This window comes from Zootermopsis nevadensis, unplaced genomic scaffold (genome assembly GCF_977971745.1).
Source record: "Zootermopsis nevadensis isolate Lab colony 2312 unplaced genomic scaffold, Znev_1.0 Znev_ptg000010l, whole genome shotgun sequence".
Taxonomy (NCBI): Eukaryota; Metazoa; Arthropoda; class Insecta; order Blattodea; family Termopsidae; genus Zootermopsis; species Zootermopsis nevadensis.
The window spans coordinates 16,944,190-16,964,993 of NW_028259142.1; the positions used below are offsets into that span (position 1 = coordinate 16,944,190).

General features: G+C 34.8%; 2 protein-coding genes across 9 annotated transcripts in view; one reads left to right on the forward strand and one right to left on the reverse strand.

Annotated features, from left to right (window-relative positions):
* The window catches only part of LOC110835822 (otoferlin), a 78,439-nt gene that overhangs the window by 49,455 nt on the left and 8,180 nt on the right, over positions 1-20,804 (forward strand). For all 5 annotated transcript variants that reach the window (XR_015534581.1, XM_087346634.1, XM_087346633.1 and 2 more), the window contains exons 10-31: positions 202-388; positions 1,520-1,706; positions 2,683-2,897; positions 3,940-4,126; positions 4,770-4,960; positions 5,503-5,700; positions 6,656-6,772; positions 7,403-7,555; positions 8,519-8,719; positions 9,100-9,351; positions 10,642-10,803; positions 10,959-11,095; positions 12,612-12,780; positions 13,451-13,637; positions 14,512-14,627; positions 15,720-15,866; positions 15,976-16,242; positions 16,938-17,072; positions 17,732-18,003; positions 18,851-19,021; positions 19,857-20,026; positions 20,202-20,332. Coding sequence is in view for 4 of the 5 variants with exons in the window: in XM_087346634.1 (XP_087202760.1) it covers positions 202-388; positions 1,520-1,706; positions 2,683-2,897; positions 3,940-4,126; positions 4,770-4,960; positions 5,503-5,700; positions 6,656-6,772; positions 7,403-7,555; positions 8,519-8,719; positions 9,100-9,351; positions 10,642-10,803; positions 10,959-11,095; positions 12,612-12,780; positions 13,451-13,637; positions 14,512-14,627; positions 15,720-15,866; positions 15,976-16,242; positions 16,938-17,072; positions 17,732-18,003; positions 18,851-19,021; positions 19,857-20,026; positions 20,202-20,332 (3,952 nt within the window). In the remaining variant the exon portion in view is untranslated. The remainder of the gene's footprint in view (positions 1-201; positions 389-1,519; positions 1,707-2,682; positions 2,898-3,939; positions 4,127-4,769; positions 4,961-5,502; positions 5,701-6,655; positions 6,773-7,402; positions 7,556-8,518; positions 8,720-9,099; positions 9,352-10,641; positions 10,804-10,958; positions 11,096-12,611; positions 12,781-13,450; positions 13,638-14,511; positions 14,628-15,719; positions 15,867-15,975; positions 16,243-16,937; positions 17,073-17,731; positions 18,004-18,850; positions 19,022-19,856; positions 20,027-20,201; positions 20,333-20,804) is intronic.
* LOC110835836 (uncharacterized) overlaps positions 13,639-20,804 on the reverse strand; it is a 68,998-nt gene continuing 61,832 nt past the window's right edge. For all 4 annotated transcript variants that reach the window (XR_015534585.1, XR_015534584.1, XR_015534582.1 and 1 more), the window contains one exon: positions 13,639-14,902. The gene's annotated coding sequence lies outside the window, so the exon portion shown is untranslated. The remainder of the gene's footprint in view (positions 14,903-20,804) is intronic.

The window sequence follows — 20,804 nt, forward strand, 5'->3', positions numbered from 1 at the left end:
TTCATGTTTTCCACGCCCCGTCTTCAGACTTATTTTAATAAACACATGTCTACCGAAATTGACACAATCCAAAATATTTCTAACACAACATACTAAAATATAGTTCAATATCTTACAGCAAGCAACACTGCTTTGAATTCTTGTTACTATTAGCATAATTCTTGTCTACCATTTGTTATGGCATATGATATTCTATTTCAGAAACCTGCTGCTACCAGACGGAGTGCCAATTGAGCGGCAGCGAGCTCGTTTCATTGTGAGAGTGTATCGAGCTGATGGACTGCCAAAAATGAACTCATCCATTGTTGCTAATGTTAAGAAAGCACTTACTGGTGAGGCAAAGGACCTTGTGAATCCATATGTGCAGGTTTCCTTTGCTGGTCTTACTGTAAGTCACATCTACAATGTTACTGTAAATACTCAGTAAGAGAAGATGTTTATTCCACAATAATTTCCTATTTCTAAGGTTGAAAGTGCACAATGTATCTATTATCTTCATACTCTTATATGCTTTTGCAGCATAGGGAAAGCTTTTTTTAACACAAAGTACATAAAATAACTGCATTTAGAAATGTCATGAGATCATGTCTGCATGTTCAGATTTCACAGATAAATTGTGAATTTTCATTTTAGCACCTCATACAGGAAACTCAGTTTGAACTCATCAGTGTTCTCAAAAGATTCTTATCTAAAAGAAATCTAAAATTCTACATGAAGTAAATATCTTATTTTTAAAACTTCTGTTAATGAGTGTTTAGTAAATTCAAGTAAAGTAATTTCTTAAGCTGCATTGTACTTCTTTAGCGGGATTAAATTTGAAATAATATGTTTTAATCAGCAATACATTAACAACAAGGCCATTAACTAGACCTACGCAAAATGGTGAAGACTGCAGTGCATTGGAATATACTGTTTCACTCATATTTTCTCTTTCATGATCGACAGAGTATACACACTATTTGTTTATCATAATGAAGTTCACATATTTTGCTTACAAAACATTTTCTCCTGATTCTTGAAAGAGGGGACTCTTGAAACATTTTACTAGTTTCATAAAAACACAATATGAAGGTCATCCCACTAGAGAAAGAAATTCTGATCACTACTTGAAAGAAGAACATGTTAGTCAGTATAGTTTTCAGCTAAATTTTATACCACATTAATGGCAGTTTCAATTATGTAGTTTGTTACAGTGTACTTCCAGAACTAAAATTGTTTCACATATTACACCTCATATTTGATAGAAATTATATAACTAACATCTGATACTAAACCCAAAGGTACACCACTGCTTATACAGAGACATCAGTATAACATTAGGATGGATCTTATATAAAAATTAATTGTGAGGATGACAGATGGATGTAAGAGGCACAGGGTCATGTCCAGTGGAGGATTTTGGTATAAGCAGTGTCCAGCCTTTGGATTCTGTACCAAGAAGTAGATTAGTTATAACAGCGGGTATTTGTGAGTGGCATGTAAGGAAACAACACAGTGAAAATAATTTCATTTCCTCCAGGGCAAGACAAGTGTGAAGAAAAACAGTTATGCTCCTGTATGGAATGAACAGCTGGTGTTTACAGAGATGTTCCCTCCACTGTGTCAGCGCATCAAGCTGCAACTCCGTGACAATGACCCTGTCAACAATACCATCATTGGAACACACTTTATTGACCTGAAGAATATTTCCAATGATGGAGAGAAGGGTGAGCCTCCTCAGGTAGCTCCCGCACACAGAAATGTAGAAATCTGATTGTTAATTCTAGTATCAGAGGGAGTAATGTTAGAGCACGTCAGTCACTGTGTAAAGGGAAGGTTTCAGGCTTCTGCTGAAACTATTAATTCTTCCTTCAGCCCCTAAAAATGGAGGAATTATCTTCCTTTGAAACATCTGTTTATACCTATAAATCCACGTGGCATTACAACCCAGAAGGCAACATAAATAGGCTATTTCATGTCAAATTTTTGCCTTGCCTTCAATTTCCATCTTCAAGACATTTCTTTTATTGCAGTTAATTTTACACATATTTTTATTTACATTTTTGGGATGAAAATAATTTTTGATGCAGCAAGTTTTTGTGTACTCCACATTCCACTATATATATTTATATGTACACCATGTCCCTAGAATTTTTACCAATAACAAAATTATATACTTCATACACTAATAGAGATAGCTTTGTGGTGTGTTCATTCACAAATGTAGAAACTCATCAGTTTTCATTATCCTTCAGCAAATCTCCATGCCACCCTTGGTCACTTAAATGTTTTCTTGAATTTCTAGTGTGGTGGATTCACACGCAGCAACACACCCATCCCCACACAACTTCCTTTATGTGCCCCCAAAAATAAAATTAAGAGAGGTCAGTTTCATGCTTCAGTTACTTTATCCCCAAGGCGAGTGCAAAGTTCCATTGCAAAGGAGGCTGGGTGGACCCCAGAGCCAGAACTCTGGTTGTCCATCTTATAGCCACATTGTTGACAGAGCTATATCAGCTTGTAACACATTGCACATAAAGGATATCTATAAAATAATCTAACAGCATCAGGATGCCAAAGCACAGAAAGAGTTAAATAAAGATTTGTAAGTTTATGTATTAGCTTCATATATAAATGTAAACAGCAATTTAAAATAAGGCAAACTTCACACAAACTAATTACTGAATTATTATGTATGCACAGGGTTTCTACCAACACTTGGCCCTACATTTATTCACCTGTATGGGTCAACAAGGGACTACAGTCTTATCAATGAACATTCGAACCTCAATACAGGTCTGGGAGAGGGTGTCTCCTACAGGGCCCGCCTTCTTGTGGCCATCCGCACTGAAATCACAGACAGTATTGATTTTACACCATCAGAGGTAGAGGTCGAACCCACATTTCCAATCAACGAGGTGAGACTGAACTTCATTCATGATTTGATTTGATTATTCTCTAAGGATATGTGATAGTGTTTGCTTCATTACATTGCAATTAATCATTGTTCACGCCTGAGATTTGTTTCATATACACTTGTATGGCATTTATGCAAAGTCTGACTTGATAAGTTTATAAACTTACTCATTTGGTCAAGAAATTTTATTTTGATGGAATGTGAAGTTTCATTACCATGTTTGTGAATGCTTCTCATCGGATTAGTATCAGAAATAGAAATAAATCTCATTATAATGACATCCAGTAACCTCAAGATAAGGATAGGACTGCCTCTGAGAACATCTAAGTGTGTATTAGAGGATGGGTAATATCCATCATAATTATGGTGTAATGAATAAAATACTGTCACAGATGTCACCTGTTGATCTGCAGTGTGACTTTCAACTAAGAAAATGACATGTGTAATTTAAGAACACCAAAGAAAGTACTGTGCAACTGAAAGACTGGGGGGGGGGGGGGGGGGGGGGAAAGAGATAGAGAGAGAGAGAGAGAGAGAGATATATTTGTTGTTTCTGAAGACAAACTGTTAAATATTTTACTACAAAATAACAGTGACAATTTTAAACTTCATAGTCTTATTTTTATTAAATCGGGAGAGACTGTGTTATTTTTATCTGCTTTCTTGTAGTCTGCAGCAATTTCTGTATAGGGTCTGTAAAAATAAAATATAAATAATTTGTATATATTTAAAATAGGTTTTATTTACTGGTATATTTCTTTTCACATGTGTTAAATTCCCTCAGAAATGTCTCCATACATACCTTGAATATATTTTTAGCCAAAACAGAAATCCATGATTCTGTTATATTTCATTAACCCATACAGACTTGGAATACTCAATCAGTGAACTGACTGGCAATAGATGGTTGATCGGGGTTCAATTCATAGCACGGACAGTACAGCTTCATGTCTTCTCACTTTATTTACTTCCACTGTGTGTTGTTTAGATTCATAGCCAACTTCAATTTACTTTTGCATAAAGTTAATTTTGATTGTTTGCAGACTTCATATGGAAAGAATGAAGAGTTTTTCTTGTTTGCTACAATCATTGATGCCACGATGATAGACAAGAAACTAGGAGATAAACCTCTCTACTTTGAAATCAGCATTGGTAATGCAGGAAACTCCCTGGATGGCCACAATGAGACATCAAAGGACTTCAGTGAATCAGACAGTGATGAAAATCTAGGTAATAATACAATGAAATCATAATTCCTCTTGGGGACAATGGATTTAATCAACATACAGAGCAAAACCTAAAATAAAGGCAACTTTTATGTGGATTTTTTTGACTTGAAATTAAACATCGATGAAGAAAAACAAACCTAAAAACATCAAATATGGGTCCCAGTTTATTGACTGTCTGTTTTAGGCATTCATTAAAGTAATCTTACTACAGTAATAACAGAAAATAATAGGTGAGGGATGACTGATGCTTAGAGCAGACACAACTACAAGACTGTGATTGTGAAACTGATTTGCTTTGTAAAATTTGGTACGTACATACAACATAACATTCCTGAACTGCTATGTGAGTTCTTGTTTATGCTAGAAGTTACAAAGGTTATGAAGATGTGAAACTTTGAAATTATGTGACAAATTAAGATTAGTATAAGTCTATATTAGTTGACATTGATCACACAGATAAATTATGTATTGTATGATTACTGATCTGTAAATTCCCTTATCCTATCTAGATAGAAAGTGGGCATTATAATTTAGTGTCAGAAGTTCTTGATATACACAGCGTATAATATTTTATTAACTTTAGAACTGTTACCTGTACTTCTTCTTTAAAGACATAATAATGCCAGAGACTTATGTTCCAACAGAAACAGTAACTACAAACTCCCCATCATGGCAAAGCACTACATCACCTGCTAAACCAATGACTAATGATCATATATATTATTTCTTACCATACTGGGATGACAAGCCTTGTATGCATGTGCGTTCAGTGTGGCCAGACTACAGAAGGCGCATGTACAACTCAAACATCATAGCCAGGATTGTGGACAAATTGGTGAGCAATATATCATAATAATAACAGTTCTACTCATTTAATTATTTCTGAATTTTCTAAACTTTTTAAAACTACAGCACACTTTTGTCTGATAGCTACTGGCAGCACTGATATTGTTGTTCAGCTCCAGCATAACTGTTATGATGTCTTTCACTGTACAGATGTAACATTACTTTCTCCACCTTCTATGCTGGACACTGGTCCATTACTAATTTTCTAAATTTGGACATGTTTCCTGGAATATTTAGTGTTTTAAATTTCCCCTTCATAATATTCATTTGTGTGCCTTTTTCTTAGAAATATCACTATAAATTTATCTGAAAAGAGGGATATAAATAAGTTATTTAACATCTAATACAGTAGAAAATAATAACATTAACTGGTTAGGTAGCTTCAGGCTGAATTGGATTTAAATTTTTCATTAAATATTGATACTTCTGCTTGTGGTCATGATGTTGAATTGTGTTACAGAAACAATATTGTTTCTGTGTAACACAATAAAAATATTCATGAGGTGTTGTAATACCATGCATTGTCCCCAGGAAGAAGGCCTGTCAGAGGTGTACTCTCTCAGTGAACTGGAGGATCCAAATGCTGAGAAAATTCTGCGGTCTGTGTTAGAAGAGCTGTCTATAAGTTGTGCTCGCTTTGTATCCATAACAAAAGGAAATGGATCAGGTGTTGGGCTGGGGAAAACAAAGCTTGACAAAGAACGTCTCAAGCTTTGTCAAAGAGAAATTGTGAGTTGATACTAAACATTGACCTTTATCATACAGAATTTGCTATGTATTAATCATGTACAAAACAAATTTGATTTTTTACAACTTGGCCTCAGTATTGGATGCAGGATTTTATGATTAATTTAACTTACATATTATCTTCTAGTAGGATCTTTCCTGAAAAGTTAATATGTGATCAGATGGTTGAAAAATTCTCTGTTTTTGAGGAATTCAAAGACGCTTCACTATGTTACGGAAGCCCACTATTAGACCCATCGTGATCCAGCAGAATCTAATTTGCACCCTCTCACTCCATTTCTGTGAGAGCCAATGTCCATTATTCTAAATATTCAAAGTGATCTTCTGAGATTTTGTGACTAAAAGTTGGTTGCATTTCTTACCTTCCCAATTCAAGCTATATGTTCCTTCCATCTCATCATCATCCATTGCTGTTTCTAGCCTGGGGCTGGGTCCGCTTGGTAAAGCCCCTCCTCCTCTTCCACCAACTGTCACTGGGCACCTCTCTCCATCACTCCTCATTTTATCTGCTCCTCCCACCTTCTTCGTGGTCTCCCCCTTGGTCTTGTTCCTTCCATCTAATTCTCCTTAATTTCATCACCTTAATAATATTAGGTAAAGAATATAAGTTATAAACCTCCTCATAATACAGTTTCCTTGATCATGCTCCCTCTTTCTTGGGATCAAATATCCTTACCAGAATTTTGATTTCAATTTACATTCTTCTATCAGAATGAGAATAAAGTTTTCACATCAGCTCAAAGTAAAAGATAACATTTTATTTTGTACATTTTAATCTGTAACACTTTACATAGAACATGTATAGATAAACGATTCTGAACCAAATGTAATCTCCTCTTAATTTGAAATGACTATTTTGATATATTACTATCATTCCCAAGTACCTAATTTGTTAATTATCCCCAAGAATAATATCACCATATTTCTTATCCAACAGGAACAAATTGGAAATATGGCAAGAAACTTGAAAGCTCTTGTCACCAAACATTCATTCAAGGAGAGATACAAGACTGCACAGGCATACCTTCAAAAGCTGAGGTTCCTCGTTGAAGACGTGAGCATCGGCCATTGTAATATATTTTAATACACAATGATAGTTGAACAGCAAGAATAAGGATAGCTCAAACAGTAAAGTGACTGGCTACATGCTAGATGGCTTGGGTTTAATTCTCAGCAGGGACTCATCTTTTTCTCTTTTCCACCACACTGAAACAGTCTTTGGGACCCACTCATCCACTTCACTGCTACACTTCAGCATCTGTATGAAATTAATGTCCCTTGAATGTCTTCTTCAGAGGCACAAAAACATGAAAATCATAAAATTGGGAAACAAAGGTGATTGAACAAAAATCCATCCATTATCTTATCACCAGTTGGTGACCCAAGCTTCATCAGTTTTAGGTCAATTCCCGTTGAACATTCCTGATCTTCACTAATCACTCTTGGTTGCGTTTTTAACCCTTCCTGTACATGCATATATACATAAAACTACCATATAAACCTAGAAGATTGTCATTGCAGTAGTTTAAATTAATTTATTCATTAATTTCAAATTATTAATTACAAATTTTTCATCCCAGTTTCATCGTTAGTCAATGCCTGATAAGAATAATTTTGTAAACTGATCATTGTGGTTGTATTTTGTAATGATTGGTGATGAATTGCAAATTGTTTATTTTTAAAGCCTCAACAATCAATGCCTGATGTGTTTATATGGGTAATAAGTTCTGGCAAAAGAACAGCATATCAACGCATCCAAGCCCATGACCTCATATATTCAATTGTTGATGAAGAGTGTGGTCGGGAATGTGGAAGAGTACAGACATTATTTCTTAAGGTAACAATGAAATTAATTTTTGAGTAATGTATGAGTCTGTAAATTTTATTTCCAAGACCAAAGAACATGTCATGTTTGTCTATAATGACAACTGTGCAATTAAGCATTGTCGTTTAGTACTTTATCATTGTTGCTTGTTGCACAGGAATTAATTTGTTTAAATCTAGAACTTCTTTCCCTGAATATGATTTCTATGTAATTATATCAAGAAGTTCCTATAGTAAACGCAGGGTGGGGTTGGTGTATCCATGCTTGATGTTTAAAATTGTTGAATGAATTTAGTTTAAACATGGTTTTTGGTTACCTACACTAAAAGGTGTTGGGTCAATTTAATTATGGTTATTATTCGCCCATTACATCCCCTACTACATTTAATAACACTCAATTCAAATTTTACTGCTTTTCTCAAAAAATGGCACAGTATATGGAAGAATTTATAAATTTGAGCAAATGAATGTAGATCCAATTACATTTATAATTTGCATACAAAACATTTTTTAATATATCTGAAATTCTCATGGCAGTGAAAATACTGATGTTGGCCTTCTGAGTTATAATGTCATGTGGACTTGTAGGAAGGTTGATAACCAACATTTTTGAGAAACACACTTACTCCATCTTCGGGGCTAAATGTTGGTATACACCTGCAAGTCCATACAGCAGCATTACTGCTGAAAGACTGGCATACTTGATATTTTTATTATTTACCATAGTGTCCAAAGGAAATGTAGGTGAGCCTTTGGTATAAGTCACAAACACTTTTCCACCATTTTTTGATTCATAAATAACTTTTGATGGATACTCCCTTTTTGTTTTGGCTACTGGGTATCATAAATTAAAATTTAACAATGTAGTGATTTATTACTGCACATATTTCCACTAGCACAGATTCCCAATGTGCTGAATTTGTCACAATTTGTAAGATATTTTCCAAACACTTACTGTGATGTACTTGTTATGCAGCTGCCAGGGAAACGAGGCATGGGGCCTAGTGGATGGACAATCCAGGCCAAACTTCAAATTTATATGTGGCTGGGGCTCATCAAACACAAAAAGAACTTTGTCAATGGTCTACCCAAAGGCTATGAGGTGTCTCATGAGATTAGAAATGCTGAGCGACCTCGTGCACTTCCGCCATCTGCGATTCACTACACAGAAAAACATGTATGCAGCAGTGTAAAGTAGTTATATATTAAGAATAAAGGTTTGCTCGTATGGCAACAGCATTGCAATACACAGCATTATCATGCTGGCTATTGAGACTTATTAGAGATCAGAACTTGCATGCATAGTCAGCAAATAGCCAAGTTTGGTACTGAAAATACTTAAATTACCTATACAATTTATTACAAAAACATTTTACCTTGTATACAGATACTTTAACAATGTCATTAATTGCATATGTTTCATGCAAGATCAAACGTATGTCTTTCTGTGGATTACTTGCTACTGTGCTTTCATTATAGTCACTGCATATAATAGACACTTAATAAGAAACAGACATTGGATTATTTAATTTAATACACAAACACAATTTATTCCAGCTATTTCAACTGCGTGCACACATATATCAAGCACGTTCACTAATTGGGTCAGATGCATCTGGATTGTCAGACCCATTTGCCCGAGTCATCATTGGCGAGTACTGCAAGGTGACTCAGGTGATTGATGAAACTCTGAGTCCCACATGGGATGAGTTGCTTATCTTTGATGACATTCTTATCTACGGAACGAAGGAAGAAATCAAGTCTGATCCACCTTCCATCATCATTGAGATTTTTGATCAGGACAAAGTGGTGTGTAACACAGTGGACATTTTCTTATTTAGTTATAACTAAAAGAATTACCTTCATAGTATTGCATTCAAGATTCACTACACAGCAATGTGATTGTGCAAAATGTTTTGGAGTAGTGACTGGCATTCTTTTTTAGTATTCAGACCTCCAGGTTAAAATCTCAGCATGGAAGCTGGCAGTAATGATAGGTTTTCTATAGATCCTCCAGCAAAAGTCAGAAGATTATCTAAAAATAGACCACAATAACTTCTTCCCATATCTTTTCCATTTCATCATCTACAAGACAGCCTAATGACGCTGCATTAATGTAAGCAGTCCAAAATGTGTCATGAGGTAAACCAAGAATCAGTAATTTAAATCTCGTAAGACTTGAGGTTCTCACAGCGGTGAGTATGAAGATTTCCGTCTTCTGGGTTGTTGCGCTGTGTAGTATGGTCGATGTTAACCAACGTTTCAGAGGTCATACTGCCTCCGTCATCAGGCCGATGAATTAGTATGAAGATTTCCGTCTTCTGGGTTGTTGCGCTGTGTAGTCTGGTCGATGTTAACCAACGTTTCAGAGGTCATACTGCCTCCGTCATCCTGATGACCTCTGAAACGTTGGTTAACATCGACCAGACTACACAGCGCAACAACCCAGAAGACGGAAATCTTCAATTTAAATCTCATTATCCAACATGACAGTTAAAGATGAATACATTTCAAATGTTTAAAGCTGCATCTATTATAACAACATTCTGTGACAGAAAAAACAAAACTAAATTGTGTGAAATATCAGTTTTATTTTATATTTAAATTATGTGTATATCTTGTTTTTGTGACTGCTGATTTTTAAACAGAAAATTGTACATGAAATCAAAGTGTTTATACACAGAGATAGAAGCATTAAATATTAATACAGTGAGAACTTCTTACAATATAATTCAAGGAACATGAGTAATATATGGTAATTTTTTTCATCTGTTGCGTCTTCCAGCGACCCATTAAAGCTATTCCAAAATTATTTTCAACAGTCAGGCTTAATTGATTCCAATTTGCAATAGGAATATATTTAGGATTACGTGAATATCCAGATAGACAATTTGTTCCTTAAATTCTTGCTTTCCTTTACTTTTCTTCATTAAACAGTTTTCATTTATTGAACTGATTTGCATCTTTATTCTCAAGATCAGAAAATCTTTTATAAAGTAAGGATTCTTTCATCATGGTTCTATTTTAGACAGGTTTTACTGTACTTCAAGATTAACAACACACCAGACTTTTAACTTTATAATTTGCATAATTTCATAGGGTAAATCAGAGTTTATTGGGCGAACAGTGGCTAAAACACATGTGAAGCTAACAGAGGAACCATATGCCAAACCACATTTTCCTCCCTCCCTCGAGTGGTTTGAGCTTACACGAGGACCAGACCATGCAGGAGAGCTACTTGCTACATTTGAACTGCTACAGGTGAGTTATAACACTTGTTTTAAAGCCATTGAAGGCAGGGAAGCATCTATGTTCCCTGACGGCATAAAATAATAGTACAACATGTTTTTATCATAATACTGGCACATCCAGACTAGCCAAGGTGTTTATTTATTTGTTTTTTGTCTATACTACAGTTGCAAGCACCATCTGATGCAGCTGGCCTGCCATCACTACCTGAGCCAAAGCAATTGTTAAATGCAACTGTTGAGACAAACACAGGACCTATGCTTCCTGTTCCAAGAGGAATTCGCCCCACACTAGCCAAATACAGGTAATGAAGGCAATTGTTTTGGTGTTCTGGAGTCATGTTAGCTTTACAATGTTAGTGAAGTAAAATATATGTCATTATGGCTGTATGTGTGATATATCATGTAACAGATATTAGAATACCATTTGAAAGCACCATGTTAACTGTCTTGGGTTAAAATCCTTGGTCTTTGGATGGGAAAATACTTAAATATCCACTAAGGATTTTATGGTTGCATTTATTATATTGTATGGAAATTATTCTCTAAAGGTTTGTAACTACAATTGATTCATTATAAGAATTTTATGTTGGACAATGGCTATTGTCTAAGGCAGCGTTTCTCAACCTATGGTAAGCATACCACTGGTGGTACGTGAGCCAAAGTTGAGTGGTACATGAACGAAGTAGGAAAATCAAAAGATAATATTAACATAAATAAATTTTCCCTGAACACATTTGGTTAGTGGTATATTTAATGTGTTAAATTAGAATTAGCGGTACGCCCGCAAAAAAGGGTGAGAACCTCTGCTCTAAAGTATATTTAATACACATGATGTTTCAGAAGTTGTCTTTAGTAATCTGCTTCAAGTAGAGGACAGAGTGCAACACAGTACTTTTATAATGTATGACAATTATGCCATAAATTTTTAAGGAGGATGGTAATAGTAGAAGTATCTGCATTTAACTCTGTGATGCAGTGGAACATTATTTCAATACAGGTGCACATATTTGTCATATTAAGACAGCATGTGAAAGATGAGTATCACTAACCTTGAAAAGGACTGATAACTTATATGTTCAGAGTAAGCTTGACAGAAATCTTCATACTCACCGTTGTGAAAACCTCAAATCTTACATAAGCTTGATCATTTTATTTTTATATGCTAATAAGATAGATGATAATTAACATGTATTACTCTTCATATGTTATTACAATTTAAAAATATTATATATAATTTTTAAAAGCAGTCCCTATAAGTATTACATAGAAGTAGTGTTTTCTTATCCATAATATTTGTCACCTTCTACAAATTCTTTAAACATATAACTGGGAAAAAAAATTTATATGTGCCTGCCTCTAACAAAATCAGAATGAATGGGGATGTGAACAAGATATGACATGCCTTTCCCATAAAACAAAGAAATGATTGCTTTCTGTGTGATGTTCACTATAATTTTCAAAAATAATCTTTGCCCCACTCCCCACCACAGAATGACAGAGGCCTCCTGATTCCCATCATTCTTTTGTATGTGATGTGGGAATGATTGTAACTGGACAGGTAATACAAACTGGGAGCACAGTTTAAGGGTCATACATTCCAACATTTACAATACAGCCATCAAAGGCTTGGGTATGTAGTAATTTTATTTTCACTTAAGGTGTTTCATTAGACATTTAAAACAGTTGTTCTAGTTGTAGTGTAACTTTTTCATGAACTGTCTCCCCTGGCAAATGAAAGTAATATATTTTATTATTAAATTAGTCCAGTAACTTAAAACTGCACAGCCTTAAATTTATAATTCTATGTTTCACTCACAGGATTGAAGTGCTCTTCTGGGGTCTTCGTGATTTGAAGCGGATACATCTTATGACAGTAGACAAACCAAGAGTGGACATTGAATGTGCAGGACACATTCTATATTCATCTGTAATTCAAAATGCCAAGAAGAATCCCAACTTCAGCACACCAGTCAAGTTTCTAGAACTAGTAAGCTATTTACATTATTATAAATGTGATAGTGATATGAGTGGGGTGGTACAAAGTCCCTTGCTACTTCAGACTCAAATGGGTCTATTGTACCTTGCCCTGATGATGAAGGTAAATTACTGAGGTATGGGCATTGGTGTAATGTGATTGTTAAAGGAAGTGGACAAAGTAACATGTCACTTTGTCCTTCAACTATCACATGTGGAATGCCCTTGTATTTAACCTAGACTCCTACAGTGAGAAGTCAGCAACTAGCCAATTGATCTCTGGCAAAGCCTTGTTAGAAATGTTGTTAACATAACTTTTTAACTTCCTAACAATAAGGAAAACAAAGAATTTTTACAGTGTCATTTGAATATCTGTGAAATTGGCTCTCCACATAAAAGGGTTTATAAAAATACAATGGCATAACTTAAAAAACACATTATTCTTTAAACATGCTGTAATCTGTAATTTATATTTAAATGTGCATTTACATAATTTTTACTTATCTTTATGATTGCTCCATGATTGTCCTACGAAAATAAAAATGGGAAAATATTACTGACTTACTAATACCATTTTAAAAAATAGAAATACTGCTAATATAAGTGACTATCAAGAATTTTTCTAACCAAATTCCAAAATTGACTTATTTCACATGAGTGGGTTCATATTTTATTTGTTGCAGGAACTGCCAGAACAGGAACTATACAGACCTCCTCTAACAATACGAGCTGTAGACTGCAGGAGTTTTGGTCGTTATACATTAGTGGGTACGCACATGATAAATTCTATACACAAATATATGTATGTGCCAATGACAAAGCACGAGAAAGAAGCTGAGGAACAAAATAAGCCCTTGCAGCAACTACAGAGTAAGTATATACATAACTTTATTCCATTTATACAGCTTCTTCAGATTATATATTGTTTCATTACATATTTTTTTACAGTTATAAGTAAAAAAAGAGGTCACCCTTGGTGGACTAGTGGTTAGTGTGCTTGCCACTAGACCCAAGGTTTGCAGGTTCAAACCCAATTCAAAAATGTGTAGCATAACTTCCTTCAGAGAGGAAGTAAAGCTGGTGGTCCCATGTCATAGATTTATGGCATATAAAAGAACCTTATTTTATAATGAGCATCACTCCTTTATTTTTAAAATGAATTAAAATTAGTGTATGTATGCACATGTTCATAATTCAATGGTATTACTGTGAAACCAAAATTGAATGGATCCACTTCAGTAAAGTTATTTTAAAGAACATAATTAATGGTGTCTTTTTTGTGTACTACCTGAACAAGATGTTATTTAAAATATGTCAAACCATTTAAAATAAAATAATATTTTGACTGGTTTTGCCAGTTTCTGCACAAGAGCACAGTATATTCATTTAACCTAAAGCTTGTCTAAATAATATTTAATAATTAAGACTGTATCACAAAGAAAACACAACTCTTCACCATAACAAATATCAATTTGTGAGCAGTATTTTTGGAAGTAGTCACTGTTTACTCTGGGAATCACATAAAACTGAGAAATACACTCTCTGGGAAAAATGCAAAATTATTGTCGAAACAGGTGGTACATATAGTTACCAGTAGGCTTTAAAGTGTTAACTGTCATACTTTATATGCACAGGCGTTATAATTCAAGTGTTTACATATTTATATATGGCAGTGATAATGATAATAATTTCATATTAATGGTATGACTGAAACAGACTGAACTGATCATTGTTTAATTTTCAGACTTAGATCCCAATGATCCAAATCAAATGGCACCTGGAAATTATATTGTTGTTGACAGTGATAGTAGGGAAGTGAGTCCTTTGTTGCCAAAGAACACACCAATCACCTTGAACTATGTGAGTAATACTTTGAATTCAGTTTATTCTGCATTTATATTCTGCATCAGTCTCTAAGCCGGCCGCAGTGGTCACGCGGTCTGAGGCATAGGCCTCGTGCACTTGGGCACTGGGACTGTGGGTTCGAATCCCACTCAAGGCATGGATGTTTGTCCGCGTCTTTCTGTGTTGTGTTGTCCTGTGTCAGTAGAGGCCTTGCAACAGGCTTATCACTCGTCCAAGAAATCCTACCAAATGTCTAATAGGATTAAATGAATGAATGTGCACCTTGACACCTGTGGGTAAAAGAGGATAAAGACTTAAAACAACAGGCTCTAAACCCAATTAAAAATTTCATTACTATTTAAAACTTAATTGTAAAAAATTTAATGTGATAAATATAAATAATTGAATAAGAGAAGAAGAGCACTTGCTTACCAGGGAAAGAACCTATGCCTATAAGGAGCACAAAAAAAATATAACAATTTACTTTCCTGTAGTATTGCATGAACTTAATGTTGTATCTGAGTGGTTAATATTGTTGCTTCATATTCAGGAGGGCTGTGGTCCAAATTTAAACCCAGAGACCACTGTCCTGGCTAAGGGTTTCTGTGGTTTTCTTAAGTTTGCTCAGATAAATTCCAGGATAGTACCTTCTCGTAAGCCATGCCTTCTTCCTTCTGTATTCTTTCCAATTCATTACTGATTAATCATCACATTATTAACCTGAGCTACTAACTGTGCAAATAAAACACTTTGCATGTTGCCTACATATGATTGCCTTAAAAGTATCAGGAAATGTCACGGAATGATTGTTTTTACTGACAATACTACACAACCACCATACATACACAAAAGAGGGGCACCAATTTGAAGATGATGTTTTTCATTCATGGCATGATAAATGTTAAATGCTGTTTGCTGCAATATTAAGAAAAAAAATGTGAAGAAGAGTTATCTCCAGAGTACAGGCTATGATTTTTGAGGAAGTAAATTTAAAAAAAAACAATGTTTCTTAAGGCTCTCAAATCAACTTTGCAGTTGATATATAGTTTGGTTTCCTTACCGCAGAAACTTCTCTTCTAAAAATGTAATGACACAAATACTTTTTAGGGGACAGGACAACCTGCTAGTAAGAAGGAGCTAAAGACTGAAGCCAACAAGAAGCGGAAACAGAGTTTATCAGAGGATGCAGACAATGATGAATCAAGTTGGGATTGGTGGACAAAGTACTTTGCATCCATAGAAGCAATGATTGAGGTAAATATCCTGATGCTTTGAACTTTGTGTTTAGTTAAGACACCGGAAGATAAAGTATTCTGAAATAAAAGACAACCAATCATAAAGTTACAGTAATCCTTCTTTCCAGGAAAGCAAAGAGGCACGCAAGGAGATAGCACAGATGCTAAACCAGCAGAATGGTGTGCTGCCCATCTACCTTGAAGACAACCTTGGAGCCACTGGAACAGCAGTAATGCAGGAACCAAAGCGTGAGCTATCGTGGACTGGGAGTGAAAAGAGTGTCGAGAAGAAAAAACATACTCTGAAAGGTGTATCTACAACTGCTAAGTTGGTTGCTCGACTCAGTCCAAAGAGCATGCGCAGAAGGACAGAACAAAAAACTGCACTCATGAAGGTTATTTTATTTTAGTGTTTAAATTACCATAATATTCTGTTACATAAGAAATTTAAGAGGATGAATGTCTTCTGGGATGGGAAACTACCCTGATGATGGAAGCAGTAAGCTTGTCTGAAACATTTCTAAATTTTTCTCAAACTACATGGCACAACATCCTAGAAGACAGTCATCTTCACACTCATCACTGTGAGAACTTGAAATAAAACCAGAAGTTTAGAAAACTTGAATAGAAATTTTTCATGATAAGATGCAACTGTAATAGACAGAAAAATTTGTAGTACATACTTTAAGGAGTGAGTACTTTGCTATCAGAGTTAGGTCACAGACTCAGCCTCTCCACTGCCCCATGTCAGGATTGCAGATAAAAGTTTGAATATTATATTATTTCTGCATATTTCAAAGAAGTTAGTACTCACAGAGTTCACTTTTAAAACTTCACTCTGTCTCTTATTTTATATGTTTAGACTAAGTTATCTTCATTTACAGATCCTACTTGGGAGCATATAGATAAGTATAAAGTCTTAGGCAGATGGTGAACCAATGATCTAATAATTAGCATATAAGTTTAGTATTCAAATGAATTCTAGTTCAGTCATGGCTTATGTCACTAATACCTAGGCTTACAGGTCTTTTTATAATTTGAAAATAAATTTAAAATATTACAAATGTAACATATACTCTGAATCCTACAGATCTATCCCAGTGAGTTAGAAATTCAACAAGAATACAATGGCTTCAAAGAATGGCTACAAACATTTGAACTATATCGAGGCAAGAAAAGTGGAGATGATGTGGAAGATGACAGCAGAGTTGTAGGAACATTCAAGGCAAGTTTACAGAATGTTGTTTACTCAGTCATATATTCATCATAGCTTAACCCACTGTAGTACCAAACACATAGTAAAACATCTCTTCTTTTTTGTGTTATATTTGAGGTTTTCGTGGCAGCGAGTCCAAAGATGGTTGTCTTCTGAGTTGCAGTACTGTGTAGTCTGGTAGAACTTTACCAACATTTCAGAGGTCCTTGCTGCTTCCATCATCAGGGTAAATGATGGAGGCAGCAAAAAACTCTGAAACATTGGTAAACTTCCATCAGACTACACAGCTCTGCAACAGAAGACAACCATATGTATGCATCTTCTTTAGTGCTATAGATTAGATCTTCTGACTTGTACAAGTTCCAAATTGCTGTAATTAATCTGTCCATCTCTGTAGGATCTTCCTAAATACCTTCTTCCTTGTAGTTTATATATTAATGTTTGTTCTACATGTCTTTCTGCTTCTGTTCTTTAAATGTGATCAGTCAAGTTATGTCATATGTCTTCTATCCCCTTAATTAAAATACAGTTGTTTCCTTGTGTGTTTGATTTGCTGTTTTTCTAATAACCTCACCTTACCAACTTGTCTCAAGAACCTCATTTCAGAAACTTAAATTTACTTTTTCTATCTCACCTCCAACTAACATGTTACATTATCCCATGTGCAGGGTGCTATTAAAGTCTACAAATGGCCATTGCCTAAAGACATTGAGGACCACACAATTATGGGATTTGACCCACAGTATGGGTTTTTCCAAGGTCTCCCATCCAATGACCCCATTCATGTTCTGGTGCGTGTGTATGTAGTGAAGGCAAATGACTTGCATCCAATGGACCTAAATGGCAAAGCAGATCCTTATGTTGTACTGCAACTTGGCTCCAAGAGAATCAGTGACAAGGAACATTACATCTCTAAGCAACTGAACCCTGTATTTGGCAAGTGAGTTACATTTAGATACACTTGTGTAAAAACATTACAAACTCCAAGAAAAAGTTTCTGTTTTCATAGATTTATATACACCTGTGCAAAAACATTTCAAACTCCAAGAAAATATTTGTTTTTATATATTTTTCAGAACCAGAGCATGTTTTTACACTATAACTTATTTCACATTTTATTTGTTTTCATTATGAAATTTAATAAAAATAATTCCCTACTCATTTTTATGCAGTCTGTTCTTATGTATGAGTATCAGCAAATAATTTTGACATCAAAGTCTGTAAGGGAAAGCAGCAGGAAACAATGTATTTGGTGCTGATTGGTGAGACTCATTGTCATTCGCTTACACATTATGTAATCTGTGGCATGATCATGCAGCCACACACATGCTGTGCCAAACAAACTGATGAGTATGTCATGAAAACTGGGGTATGATAACTTGTCTAGTTGTCCAATGACTGATGTTTTACACTGTTTAAAATTATTTCTTATGCAATAATTAATATTTCAGAGTGAACAAAGTTTAAAAAACGAAACCAAGAGCTACATAGCTCATAGCACTGATTATTATAAATGTTTAAGGAAATATTGGCAGATTTTCAATATACAAATTTTCCTTAATTATTTATTCATTCTTATTTGACACTTTAACAGATATTTCAGAATTTTTTAAACAAATTTTTGGTCCCTCTAATCAAAAACCATTGTTGATTGTGTCAGATATTTAGTGACTTACAATAAGATGTTATTGTTTAATAGCTTAAAACTTACACACTAAATCTGATCAGAAGTTTCATAAAGTAACAATCTCCTTATGAAATAATGACATTTTGTTCCTTTTCTGCAGATGTTTTGAAATTGAAGCAACATTCCCTCAGGACTCCATGCTCACAGTACAGATTCTGGATTGGGATTTGGTTGGTTCAGATGACATGATAGGTGAGACTCGCATTGATCTGGAGAACCGGTTCTACAGTCGTCACAGAGCCACATGTGGCATTGCTCGCAAATATGAAGAGTGAGTGATATATATATTTTTTTACTTACAGATACAGAATAGTATAATAAATAGATATCAGAGGAACTAATATTCATATTACTGAGTTCTGCTACCTAGTACTGTATTAGAATGTTGAAATGTTGGAGAACATTATGGGCTGGGCATGTAAATAGGATGACAGAAAGAGGCCAATTCAAAGACCAGAAAGAACATGTGAGGAGGATAACAGGTTGTGGAATGTATGTTACTGATCCAAAACTGCATCCAGTGGAAGGCTTTGGTATTAAGGTATTAGTGGTGTTGAACTTTCTAGTTGGCTTCTACCACAGAATCAGTTTCAAGAGCAAAGATTATATAGCACTGAAAGAGATGTAAACATGGTCAAGAATAATGAAAAGGTATGGATTTGGAAGGATACTTGTGGCCTAGTTCAACATACTATCCAAATGTGCATGTGAAGAGAAATGTAACACATAGGGGCAAATAAAGAATACAGCACTTTGGTTGATAAACCTCTTGGAAAGTAACCAGTTAGATGACTGAAATGGAGATATGAAGATAACATTAAGCTACATATTAAAATACTTTGTAAGAATTATATCCAGTGACAGCCTTTGATGTTAGCAGTGTTAAATCTTTTGTTTCTACTACCAGAGACTTAAATTACGTTCAATTTGAAATTAGATTTTCTACATTATGAAGTTACCTTTGTTACAGAGATTTTACTTTTTAATAAAGTATTATAAAACAATTAAACTTTCTGTTGCATATCACTCACATTGATAAATAAACATATCTTGTTTTAGTCTAGTGTATGTTATGGTACATCTCTCACTAAATTTCCTTCACACAGTTTCGGATATAACCAATGGCGAGACCCCATGAAACCAACTCAGATACTTGCAAAACTGTGTAAAGATGGGAAGATAGATGGTCCATCTTACAGCAATGGTAAAGTGAAAATTGGACGTCAGACTTTCTTTCTACAAGCAGAAGATAGTGATTGCAATTTGAATACCAAAGGTGAACCAAATATCAGCTTCTTCATACTTGTTATTATATTTCAGTTTTCAGATTATAATTTTGCATATCTGCTTTTAGAAATGAAATCATATTGCTTATTTTTCTTTACTTTCCTTCAACTTTTGTTATTAATATGTCAAGGATCATCTTTATGTTGTGACATTTCAACATGTAGGTCTGGAGGAGCACATGGCACTAGCTGTTCTTCATCGATGGCATGAGTTCCCACGAATTGGTTGCCAACTTGTTCCAGAACATATTGAAACTAGACCACTCTACAACCCTGAAAAACCTGGCATAGAACAGGTCAGTTGTTTTACATTAATGCTTCTGTTCCTTCTCACAATAATTTATAATCCATACTCAAGTATCATCATTATTCACTGATGTTTCCAACATTTTGGGCCACTGTGTGACAAAGCCTTCTACATTCTTCTTTGTCCACGGAGAAGGACTTGTCATATTTGTGTCCACTCTTGTCTTTCTGTTTTATATCTACTGTCACTTGTCTCTGTTCTGGCATAATTAAAGAGAATGTCAAACAAACAGTGATTCAACTTGATGCAAATGGCAGTAAGAGTAGAAGTGACAAGAGCAGTTCTTTTCACAGTGATTGTGATTATTTGAAAGTAAGTGAACTGGTGTACAGTAGAATCAGTGATATACACTGTGTTTCTTGGATACCACAATATCTGTTATTGATGTAAGAATGAAAAATTAAATATAGTTTGGGAACATTTTGTTTTATCTACGAACATTTTAGTTACACGGTAAAAAT